Genomic DNA, 10,883 nt, shown 5'->3' with positions numbered 1-10,883 from the left:
TTCTGAGGGAGGGAGGAGCAGGTAGCCCAACCAGTTTGGAGAGGTTGTTAGCTGACAGATAACCCATCTGGGCCTCCCATACGTGCATGCTGGCTGCGGGGAGCTGAAAGGACATCAGGACAACACTCATTCTGCCCCCTTCACCAGGCTACCCTTCTCTGGCTCCTTCCTCCAGACCCAAATTTCTGCCATTAGGACTCGGCAAGGCTGGGCAGGCTTGAGTGTCACTATCTAAATCGGCCTTGAGGGGAGGAATGTGTGTGTGTGACACATTAAAGTACTTCAACCCACGTGTCCCTCATTCCTTCAAGGCCACAAAACCCGCCTTGACCAGCCTCTGCTTCTCCTTCTTTCCTGGTGACTGACTCAGAGCCCCCTAAGAACCCTTTCCTGTCCTACATTTCCTCCAGGCCTTTCCTCCCAGGCTCCACGCCACAGCGTTTCCAAGTCCTCCCCCACCCCCACCCCACCCCCCGCCCCCAGCTTCCCCTCCCTATCTTCCCTGGACTCTGCCTGCTGGTCTGGGGCCAGGGGCATCCCAGACCCAGCTCTCCATGGTTCCCTCCTCGTGGCCCGGGTGCGGGGCGGGATCTCGGAGCTGCGGCCAATGGAGGTGGGGCCCCCGCTGGGCTGGCTCACAGCCCAGGCGGCTGCAGGAGCAGGGCTGGCTTCGGGATGAGGCCCAGCCCCCTGCCTCCCCTCCCTTCCCCCAGGTATAAGAGCTGAGCTCAGGTGCACTGGCTCTTCCAGTCCTGTCTCAGCGGTTGCCAGCAGGTAAGGAGTCCCAGGGCTTTTCACCCAAAATGGGCTGTCCCCGGTCCAGAAGGCATGCTTAACCTATCCTACCCTAGTCTGCCAGGGGAGGGTCTGGGGGACCAGGCCCTGGAGGCTGGTGTGTGTGTTTGTGTGTGTGTGTGTGTGTGTGTGTGTGTATGGAACGGGTGGGGGGGTTGGAAGGGATGGGAGGAAGGAGGCTAAGGTGAGGCTCAAGGAATTCCCTCTAAATAGGTTGGCGTGGGGGCTGTGACCTTAGCTCCGGGAGCCTGGGCAGGGATGGGGCTTGTGTGGAGTTGGCTCTGACCCCCTGGGTGAGGCACAGAATATCTGGGGTGCAGCCAAAGGGGATAGTTGAGAAAGAAATGCTGAGTTCTCTCCTTAGCTCAGCCTCCCCCCTCCTCTGAGCAGATCATGAGACATCAGCTCCTCTGGGGCCGGCTGTAGGACGACAACACTCTCACCAAAGGACCAAGCACCATGGGACAGTGTGGGTCAGCCAACGTGCAGGTGGGCCCATTCATTCCTGGCCTTTCTGTTCCCACTCTCCCCTCCTTCACCCTGAGCGTCTATGTCCCTCACTGACTTCTGCCCCCTCACCTTGGCCTTGCTCTGCACTCCAGACCCTGCCTGTGAGACCTGAACCCTCTCTGGTGCCTACATAGGGTGATGCAGATGGGCCCTCCCTGGAAGAGGACGCCTGGGTCTCATGCTGGGACCTGCCCTGCCTGGAGGCTGGGGGGAGGTGGGGAGGAAGCCTTGCCCGACACATGGCTCAGGGCAGAGGACAGTGGGGGCAAAGGGGCTGGATGCTGGGCTCTGGAGTGGGCGAGGGCCCACGTTCCTGCCAGCTGTCTTCTGCCCTGTTGGCTCTGCCGGGCTCCTGGGGAAACGGGGTGTCATAGGATGGGTGGGACCTCTGCAACATGGGCCATGTCCCTTGCCCTCAGGATGCCCAGGAATTCAGTGACGTGGAGAGGGCCATCGAGACCCTGATCAAGAACTTCCACCAGTATTCGGTGGAGGGTGGGAAGGAGACGCTGACCCCCTCCGAGCTACGGGACCTGGTCACCCAGCAGCTGCCCCACCTCATGCCGGTACTGAGGGAGTGGACCCCGCCCCAGACAGTACCCTGACTTCCCAAGCAAGTACTCCAAGACCCCACCCACACTGCCAAGGCCCCTGGCACTGGCAAACCCCAGCCCTTCCCCTTGTCAGTGCCAGGTAGGCTCAGGACCTGCTTTCTGCCCCTGGGTAGGGCGGAGTGGGAAGATTGGAAGGTGCTGCTTGGCTGAGCTGTGGTGTCTTCCCTCCTTTCAGAACAACTGTGGGCTGGAAGAGAAAATTGCCAACTTGGGCAGCTGTAAAGACTCTAAACTGGAGTTCGGGACTTTCTGGGAGCTGATTGGAGAAGCAGCCAAGAGTGTGAAGCTGGAGAGCCCTGTCCGGGGGAGTTGAAAACCTTCCCCTGGAATTCGGCGGCGGGGGGATATTGGGGAAAGGGGGCCTCCAGAGCCTGGGGGGCCTGGAAATAAAACTCCTCTCTCCACCACCCCCGCACTATTCCCCAGCCCCACCTGTCTCACCTCTGCAACGTTCAGGTTCATCATGGCCCTTCCTGGGGCCTCTGTGTACTTCATCCCTGGGAGCTCCGTGGGGCTAATGGGTCCAGGGGTCCCCACCTGGGGGAGGCTCAGGGGGTGGCTGGGGCCAGGGATGTATTGGAGGGCTGCTGGAGGGTTGAGGATGCTGTAAGGGCCAAGTCATTTAGTAGTGGTGGAAGGGCAGAGAGGAGCTGAGCTATGGGAACTGATTTGAAGGGGGTGGAAGGAGGAATGGATATTCGGTACTAAAAAGGGTCTCTACGAACCTACCCCTCCTAATCTCTTCCCCAACCCCAACCGCCTGTCCAGTGCTGTCCCTCCCTGCCCCCAGCTCTGCCCCAGCCTCCTCTCAGGACCCTGTCTCCCTGGCTTAGGGCAGGGGAAGAGAGAGAGCAGGGTGAGTTTTGGAAGTGAGAGGACCAGCTGGGTGCTTGGGCATTTACAGAATGATAGTTGTTTTGTATCATTTGATTAATAAAGAAGATGGAAAAAATGAAAGACGTTGTCTTGACTGAACCCCATCCCCACCCCAAGTGTCCGTGGGTGAGGAGGTGTTGGGGTGAATGGCAGAGTCATTGGGTGGCACGGTACCTGTGGGACTGCAGTGGTCGGCAGTGGAGGCAAATAGGGGCCTCACTTTCCCCCGTGGATTTGGGTTGAGGATGGCAAAAGGCCTAAAAGGTGGAAGACCTGGTTCTCTCTGAGGGACAGGCTGTACTTTGCCAGTGACCTGGCCCTCTGACAGGAGAGGCGGGCGTGTGTGCACATGTGGGGAGAAGAATATGAACCCAGGTGAGCCTGGCTGACTGGTAGCAGGGGAAATGTGAGGCCGAGAAACAGGCTGACCAACCTGGGTTTGAATCCCAGCTCTGCCACGTACTATCTTTGGAACTTGGGGCGTATTCTCAGAGTATCAGTTTCCTCATCTGTAAAATGGGGATGGGACACAAGATGTAAAGCACTTAGCAGAGAGCCTGACACAGAGTGAGAGGCCAGTGAGCAGAAGTCACTGGAGTGGGGGGATGGGTCCCTTCTGGCGTCAGCTGTTGCCTCTGGGACATCAAACTGGCCAATCTCCTTGGGTATCTTGGAGAAGGGGTGGAGGGGTGTTTCCAGAGGGATCCGCTGCTGCACACAAGAGGTCCTAGGGACGGGTGCACTGGAGGTGGAAGGCAAGGAACCATGCTCTGGGCCCTTTTGACTGTAGCCCACGGAAATCCCAACAGCAAGGAGATTTAAGCGGCCAGCCAGGCTGGCCTGGAATACTAACTGAACTTGCCTGTTAGGGGTCCCTGAAACGGGGCTCCCAGTGACCCAGGTGAGAAGGGCAGGTGACAGTCTTTCCCTTCCTTTCTCAAAGTTGTAAATTCTGTTCAGGCCCTGCAGGGTTAGGAGGGTGGGGTTGGGGGAGCGCCAGCTTGCACCACTCCCTCTGGGGTGGGGGCAGAAGGGTGTTAAAAAGGTGTGTATCCCTTTAACATGGGCCCAACCCCAGGGCCAAGTCAAGAGGGAGCTCAGACCTTACCTCCCCACTGAGCCAGCTGCGCCAGGCAGGGCTGGGAGGGAGTGGGACAGATTCTGGGAGTGCAGCGGGGAGGAGTCCTGGCTGGCTGAGCTCGTAGCTACTTGGCAGTGCCAGAGCCCAGGTCTCAGAGCCCTGCAGGAGAGGAGGTGGACCAAGAAGGTAGGTGAGCACCCCAGGCCCGTCCTGGGAGGTCTGGGGCTGCCGGAGGGGCCCTGCAGGCTTGGGAGGCCCGGACAAGGGGCAGTGAAGGGGGCCTGAGGAGGGGGGCCTGCAGAGACTGAGCAGGAAGATTTCGTCAATTGTTAACTTTCCCAAAAGGCCAGTACGGGAATGGAGCGTTCCGGTGGACTTGGGGGTTGGAGAGGCCTTCAGATGAGTGGATGGGGTGGCAAGACCCCCTCCCCAGCCCAGCAGCTGACCGGGTTCCTCTCCCAGGGCTGGGCCACCGGGCAGAGTGTTCAGAAGCTTTGCTCTCAGCTGCTCTGATTTTCCCCAGCAGAAAAAGGGCAGATGTGTTTGGTGGAGGTTGGGGAGTAGCCAGACCCTGGACACAGGCCTCGCTGGGCGCTGTGTCTGGGAGAGGTGATGGGGTCCAGGAGAAGCCAGGGAGGGCCCAGGGAGCCTGAGAGCAGCCCGAGGAGGGGAGGCAGGGGCCTGGGTTGCTTCTCTCGACTCAGGTAGGTGCCGGACACTGGCCCCAAGTGCTCTGGGAGCTGTTTCTTGGGAGGGACGATGGGGCCCAGGAGGAACCTGGGTGAGGCCCCCCTGGAGCCTGAACTCCAGGAGAGGGGCCCAGAAACTGGGCAGCTTCTCCTCTACCTCAAGACCCAGGCAGGTTCTGGCTTGACTTGCTTTGCTTGGTGGAGTCCCCTGCCCTGTAGAGCATTTGCCCTGCCTGGCCCAGGTCGGAGGGAATGAGGGCTGGTGTGCTTAGAGACCCACGACGGAGCCCTGGAGTGCCGGTGAGCAGGAGCTCATTTCCCCATCGACTAGAAAAGAGCTCTCTTGGTGTTGGTGAGGCCTGGGGCAGCAGTGTGTGTGTGTGTCCACACCAAACTCCTCCAACTTCACTTGTTTGGAAAGAAATTTCTGAGGAATAGTCGTCTTCCTCCAGCTACGTATTCTGAAAGCAGAAGAGTTTGGAGGGTAGATGGGTCACCCAAGCAGAGGGTATCAGAAATGGCAGAATTCCTTGCTCATTGTGATTGTGTACATTTGTGTGGATTAGATGCAGTGAGTCCTGTGAGGGTGGGGCTGGGGGGTAGGCAGGGACACTTGTGTGAGATAGTAGCCTCTGGAACTGGGAAAAGAGCAGGAGAAGAGGGAACAGAGAATGGAGCTGGAGAGGCTGGAGAGGTTAATTTGAAACAACCTTGCAAATTGAGTAAAGCATTACCAGCCCAGTGTAGATTGCAGCCTTCCCTGTGTATTGCAGGCAGCTGGGGCAAATGAGTGAATTAAGTAGGAAATGAAGGAGAGAGTAAGCGAGTGAATGGTGGATAAATGAGTGAACAAATTCAAGGTAGATGAAAGGAATGCAGAGAATGCCAAATTGAGGCTTGAGAGTGGCCTAGGCTCTAGAGGAGAGGTGACTAGGAGGGATAGGAGTCCAGGGACATATCCCAACACTTGGGAACAATTTAAGACTCAAGAAATGTGTGTGGAGGTGGGAAGAGGAGGTGAGTTTTAGAGGGTGTGGTGGATGTTCAGGGCTCCACACGGAAAGGGACTGGGGAGTTGAAGAGATGGAGGGTGAAGAGGAGGCACTTGGAGGGGTGGGGCCCAGCACCTGGGGGTGGGAGGGTGAGGCTGGAGTGGCTGAGACCCAGGAGCATGGTGTCAGGGCAATTTGGGCTTTTGGAGAAGTCAGCAAGCTGGGCTGAGGTGGGCAGGGTGGGGGCCTCTTGGTTGCTCAGTGATGAATCAGCCAAGGAGGAGACAGTGAACATTGCAGGAGGGTTGGGGGCCCAGGTGAGAGGGTCCTTTGGAGGCTGAGTCCCTCCATTCTCATTGTTTTGGAAGGCTCCAGTGTACTGTCCACCTCCTCCCTCCCCCTCAGGCCAGGATCAACCTGTGGCAAAGTCAATGCAGGAGTTACCTCCTGCCCCACCCTTCCCAGGGAGGGGCTGACGGGATGGCCCACCACCTCCCCTCCCCCCAACCACATGCCTGGGGACCCTCTGGCCTGGTTTGGTGGGAGGACTGAGCAGGCAGGAGGGGCAGGTGACCTTGGCATGGGTGTGGTGGCAGAGCCTGTCTCCTGACCCCCAGGGAAGGGAGGGAGAAAGGGTAATGACACCTGACTCTTCTTTTCCTTCAGAAGAAGCTTCAGAAAAGCATTTGTCCAAATTGTTAACTCCAGCATTGTCCAATTGATCAGAAGAAGGTGGGGTGGGGACTACTGGGAGGCCTGGGAGCTGAAGCGCAGCTCTCTGGGGTGACTGTGTACCTGACAGCAGGTGCTGAGATGTCTCCTGGGAGCTCACCTGTGTCTTGCCAGGTAGAGGCTGAGGCATGGTATCAAGGAAGGGCAGGACTGGGCTCCAAGATGGCAGGTGGTGGGAGGGGAGTGCTTGGCCAGTGGCGAGAGGGACAGAGACACACTGCCCCCCAAACCCATTTATTATCCTTTCCTCTCCCTGACTATTTCCCACAGGATTCCTCACTTGGGGAACAAGGTCTGGGATGGTGAAAGTGGGGGATTCTCTGAACTTTCTCCCCACTCCCAAGGCTGGTTGGGAGTAGGGCATGACACAGTCCTTGCCGACACGGGTGCAGCTTTCGGAATCCCCAGGAATACTGGTCGTAGGCCTGGGCAACTGCCCACCCAAGGGCAGCAGGGCAGACAGTTCATGGATTGAAACATTTTTGTCCTCATTTGTGAATGTTAGAGCATTTGTATGAAAGTCTTACAAAGGTATAAACATTGAACTGCACAATTACACACAATAAATAAAAAGTACTGGAAAAAGAAAATGGTTTCCTACAGTCCTGGTTCCATACTTCATTCTTTCGGCCACAGACCAGAGTGGTCAGGTGGACAAGGCAGGAGAGAGAAGGGTAGGATTCCTGGTTAGAGTTGCCCTAAACTGACCCCTCTCCCTCTCAACTCTCCTTCCTTCCTCCATCCTGGCTTAGTCCTTCTGGGTCTCACCCTTTCTCCAGAAGAAGTTTAGTAAAAGAAAAATCTTCGAAGAGTGGTCAGGGGCCTTGGATACCTGGTATCAGGGCTGGCAGGAGGTGGAATATTTATAGAGCATCTACCTTGAGCAAAGCATTGGGCCAGGCCACGTGGGCGAGAGGAGATGCAGAGATTAAAAGCAGGGAGGTTGTATATCCAGGATTTAAAAATTTTTTAAAGTTGTATATCCAGAATTTTTGGGACTCACTTGGTCCCAAAGTCTCCCAGTCCTAACACAATGGCTGCATATAAGAAACACTATCCTTGCTTCAAGGAAGTTCTGGTGTCTGGGGAGAGATGATCCAGGAAGAGACTGCAGTCACAGCAGCTAGTGGGCCCAGCCAAGGCTGGCTGAGAGTCTGTGGGAGTCAGGGGAGGAGGACCAGAGGGCAAGGGTCAGGGCAGTCTTCCCTGGAGGTGCGGTTTGGGCAGGCTTCAGCTAGGTGGAGAGGGCAGGGCAATGGGCACAGGAGGAGGGATGGATGGTCAGGAGGAGGATTAGAAAGCAGGTGGCAGGGGCAGGGGCTGCGGTGGGGCTCGGGGAAGCAGACTTCCCTTCCATTATCGAACCATGAGATGCCCTGGTGGCGGTGTCCACCTTCCCTTGCCAAGACCCGATGGGCAAGGCAGCTGCAACTCATTCCTGGGCTTGGGGGCGGGAAGGGAGGCTCATTTGCCAGGGTTCACTTGGGGGGGCTCTGGGCATGGGCGGCGACTCACAGAGGAGATCCGCCTGTTCCCCTCATATCCTGTTATTCAGTAGGCTGTATCCGCTTGCAATGTGAGTGCCTTTTGTCCTGGAGCAGGGGGCTGTTGTGTGTAGCCTCTGGCTGGCTGTGGAGGCTCCATCTTCAGCTGTCTCCAGCTGGGGCTGAACCTCTGGGCTCCTCCTTAGGTAATGGGGTGGGGAGGGGCCCTTGTATCCTGCTGTATATTTTGGGGTGGGTATGAGGGAGGTTAGGCTAGCCGGGGCTGGCTGGGGGCCTGCACAAAGCCTCACTTGATGGATCGGGACATCATCCTTTATCAGAGAAGGGCAGCCATGGCCTGAGACCCGGGACGCACTGTCCTGGAGCCTGGCGGAAAGGACTGAGGAGAGCCTAGGTCCCCGCCTCCTGCTTTGTTGCCTGGGGCAGGGGTCTCGGCCAGCCCTGGGGGTGGGGGACGTGGCCCGTCCTAGCAGTTTCTAGCTGTGCTTGTCCCCGGGCCAGGGCCTCTGGGTGGGCCAGGTATGGAGAAGGCGGAAGGATGGGCACCGGCTCTCATCCTCTTCCCAGGAGCCTCTTGTTCTCTCTGGGGCTCTGACAAGCTCAGTGCCTGGGGCTGGGGAAGTGCCTGGAAAACCCGTTGAGGCTGTTGAGCTGGAGAGCACCTGGATGAGAGGAGACACATAGTTCTCATTCCAGGCCCACCCTGGGTTCCCCTTTCCCTGCTTACTTCCTCCTGAGGACCAGCCAGCCTGGGGGGCCAGATGCCCAGGGGGTGGGCCCAGCGGGTGGACAGGGGCAGAGAGGCGAAGGAGCAGGTGTGGCCTGTGGCGTCTCCTCACCTCCCCTCATCCTGGCACCCAGGCCCTGCGAGGTGTGAGGCTGTGAGATGGCGGACTCCTACACAGAGCTGGAGAAGGCGGTGGTCGTCCTGGTGGAAAACTTCTACAAATACGTGTCCAAGCACAGCCTGGCCAAGGACAAGATCAGCAAAAGCAGCTTCCGGAAGATGCTTCAGAAGGAGCTCAACCATATGCTGACGGTGAGGTCCCCCCACCCAAGGGCCTGGCCTCTCCGTGCCCCTACCCCACCCAGCTCCTGAAGCTCTTGCCCTCTCTGGGTTTCCTTCCCCACCTCCGCTTCTGTCCTTTCAGAGTTATCCCCCCAAAACCAGGGGTCTCCACCCCGCCCAGCCCTCTGTCCTCAGGGTGCCCAGGCCTGAGCCAGTGAGGGCTCTGTTCCCATCTTCCAAGGGCAGCAGCAGCCCAGGCCAGACCCTGGACTCTGCCTAGGGTCCTTGCTGGGGCCTCTGTAGAGCTGCCACCTCAGTATTGCTGACCCTCAGTTCCTCGCCAGGACACCGGGAACCGAAGGGCTGCTGATAAGCTCATCCAGAACCTGGACGCCAACCACGATGGGCGCATCAGCTTCGACGAGTACTGGATCTTGATAGGCGGCATCACTAGTCCCATCGCCAACCTTATCCGCCAGCAGGAGCAGCAGAGCAGCAGCTAGAGGACCCTCCCACCGTCCCCTCCCCCATGCTCTTCCTAGGCTCCCTCCTCTGCCCACCCAGACCCCTGTCCTCTCTTCTCCCTCTAGACCTTCTCCTGACAATTGCTGAACGGGGCAAGGGGGGATGTCAGGGCCTCTTTGTGAGTGTCTCTGTCTGGGGGTGTCTCCCTGAGGGTCTCAGTCCCTGGAGCCAGCAGACCCTGGGGCCCCTCTGTGACAGTGCTGTATGGGGACCCAAGAGTTTCCCCACCTGTTATCTACCCTTCTGACCTCTGATGTTCCTGCCTGATTCCGGGTCTCTCCTGACCTTAGAGGTCAGCTTGCTGCTTCAGGTCTCCCTGTTCCTGGTAACACCAGCAGAGACTCCTCTCTCCCCTTTCCCTCAGCCCCTCTGCTGGGTAGAGGAGACTTCCAGGGATTGCCCTCCAGCTGCCTCTGGGTCTGGAAACAGGGTTGAGCCCCCTCCCTCCTGAGCCACTGAAATGGGCAACAAAGGCTGGATTTGGAGTTTGTGTCCCCCTCACCAAGTCCCTTTGTGATGTTCATTAAAACCTTTCCACTCCTTGGAACTTCCTCATGCCTTGGTGATCTTTGCCATGGGCCCCGGTGCAAGGGGGGTGGCAAGGGGAAATCTCACCGAGAGGGCAGAGCAAGAAAGAAGTAGAACTCTGGGTCCCAGCTGGTGCTGTCAGCCCCGGGTCAGCACCTACTTCCCTCCTCCATAAAGGGCCAAAGGCCACACGTGTCATCACCTCTGGGCCCTCCTAGACCAAGCTCAACTCACATTCAACTTCTGGGCACACAGTGTATCCCATTTTGTCCTCACTGAAATTCCATGAGAGAGGCGCTGCAACCCTCAGTCTTGAGTCATGAATAGCACAGAGATACTGAATTCTCATGTACAGATTGTTCTAATACACAGAGAAGTTTATGGGATGAGAAAGTGGGTTGCAAAGAAAGAGGGGTGTGGAAGGCCAGAGTTGGGACTTGTGCCTGGTGTAGGGGACAATGACAGCTTCTATGTTTCTCCCCTGCCATAGAAAGACAGCACATGCCCCCAAGAGAAACGGGGCAGGAAATCCAGCCTGTGCGCTCTGGATCAATGGTTTTCAACCCAGGGCAGCTTACCCCTAGGGTTTAAGGTTTTTCTAAAGATGCACAGGCATAGACAGTTTTATTGGAATCCATTACAGATCCTCAACCTTCTAAAAGTGACCTGCCTCAGAATGGGCTTGCAGTCAAGGTAGCACACTAGTCTTCTTTACCATCTCTCCTTCACAGCAACCCTTCTCTAGTTAAAAATGTAAAGAACAGGGACTTCCCTGGTGGCACAGTGGTTAAGAATCCGCCTGCCAATGCAGGGGACACGGGTTCGAGACCTGGTCTGGGAAGATCCCACATGCCGTGGAGCAACTAAGCCAGTGCGCCACAACTACTGAGCCTGCGCTCTAGAGCCTGTGAGCTACAAATACTGAGCCCACATGCCACAACTACTGAAGCCCGCGTGCCTAGAGCCTGTGCTCTGCAGCAAGAGAAGCCACCGCAAGGAGAAGCCCGCGCATTGTAGAGAAGACCCA

The 10,883-nt window shown here is 57.5% G+C and overlaps 2 protein-coding genes across 5 annotated transcripts; both read left to right on the top strand.

Annotated features, from left to right (window-relative positions):
* Window positions 1-678: 678 nt before the first annotated feature.
* S100A14 (S100 calcium binding protein A14) lies at window positions 679-6,416 on the top strand. Of its 2 annotated transcripts, XR_004347016.1 has the most exons (6): window positions 679-774; window positions 1,186-1,284; window positions 1,725-1,871; window positions 2,095-2,775; window positions 6,290-6,294; window positions 6,404-6,416. XR_004347016.1 is itself a non-coding variant. In XM_032613935.1 (4 exons), the coding sequence occupies exons 2-4, from the start codon at window positions 1,255-1,257 to the stop codon at window positions 2,230-2,232; spliced, it is 315 nt and encodes a 104-aa protein (XP_032469826.1). In that variant the 5' UTR covers window positions 679-774; window positions 1,186-1,254; the 3' UTR covers window positions 2,233-2,866. The 2 variants fall into 2 exon arrangements, 1 of the variants encoding a protein (XP_032469826.1); XM_032613935.1 differs by lacking the exons at window positions 6,290-6,294; window positions 6,404-6,416 and having other exon boundaries at window positions 2,095-2,866.
* Window positions 3,908-9,879, top strand: S100A16 (S100 calcium binding protein A16). 3 transcript variants are annotated; one of them, XM_032613956.1, is made up of 3 exons: window positions 3,908-4,066; window positions 8,656-8,833; window positions 9,148-9,879. In XM_032613956.1, exons 2-3 carry the CDS (start codon window positions 8,681-8,683, stop codon window positions 9,304-9,306), a joined length of 312 nt encoding a protein of 103 aa, XP_032469847.1. In that variant the 5' UTR covers window positions 3,908-4,066; window positions 8,656-8,680; the 3' UTR covers window positions 9,307-9,879. The 3 variants fall into 3 exon arrangements, with proteins under 3 accessions (XP_032469847.1, XP_032469837.1, XP_032469842.1); XM_032613946.1 differs by having other exon boundaries at window positions 3,909-4,062; XM_032613951.1 differs by lacking the exon at window positions 3,908-4,066 and adding an exon at window positions 7,871-7,979.
* Window positions 9,880-10,883: the final 1,004 nt, after the last annotated feature.

Source organism: Phocoena sinus, chromosome 1 (genome assembly GCF_008692025.1).
Source record: "Phocoena sinus isolate mPhoSin1 chromosome 1, mPhoSin1.pri, whole genome shotgun sequence".
NCBI classification, from domain to species: domain Eukaryota; kingdom Metazoa; phylum Chordata; class Mammalia; order Artiodactyla; family Phocoenidae; genus Phocoena; species Phocoena sinus.
The sequence above is the reverse complement of the archived record's forward strand: the minus strand, read 5'-3'. Positions and strand labels throughout refer to the sequence as shown.

Excerpts from the sequence above, each read along its gene's own strand:
- S100A16 (XM_032613956.1), top strand. The coding sequence starts at position 8,681 with ATGGCGGACTCCTACACAGAGCTGGAGAAGGCGGTGGTCGTCCTGGTG. Across the intron at positions 8,834-9,147 it reads AGCTCAACCATATGCTGACG|GACACCGGGAACCGAAGGGC; the intron begins GTGAGGTCCCCC and ends GTTCCTCGCCAG.
- S100A14 (XM_032613935.1), top strand. The coding sequence starts at position 1,255 with ATGGGACAGTGTGGGTCAGCCAACGTGCAG. Across the intron at positions 1,285-1,724 it reads GTGGGTCAGCCAACGTGCAG|GATGCCCAGGAATTCAGTGA; the intron begins GTGGGCCCATTC and ends CCTTGCCCTCAG. Across the intron at positions 1,872-2,094 it reads AGCTGCCCCACCTCATGCCG|AACAACTGTGGGCTGGAAGA; the intron begins GTACTGAGGGAG and ends CCCTCCTTTCAG.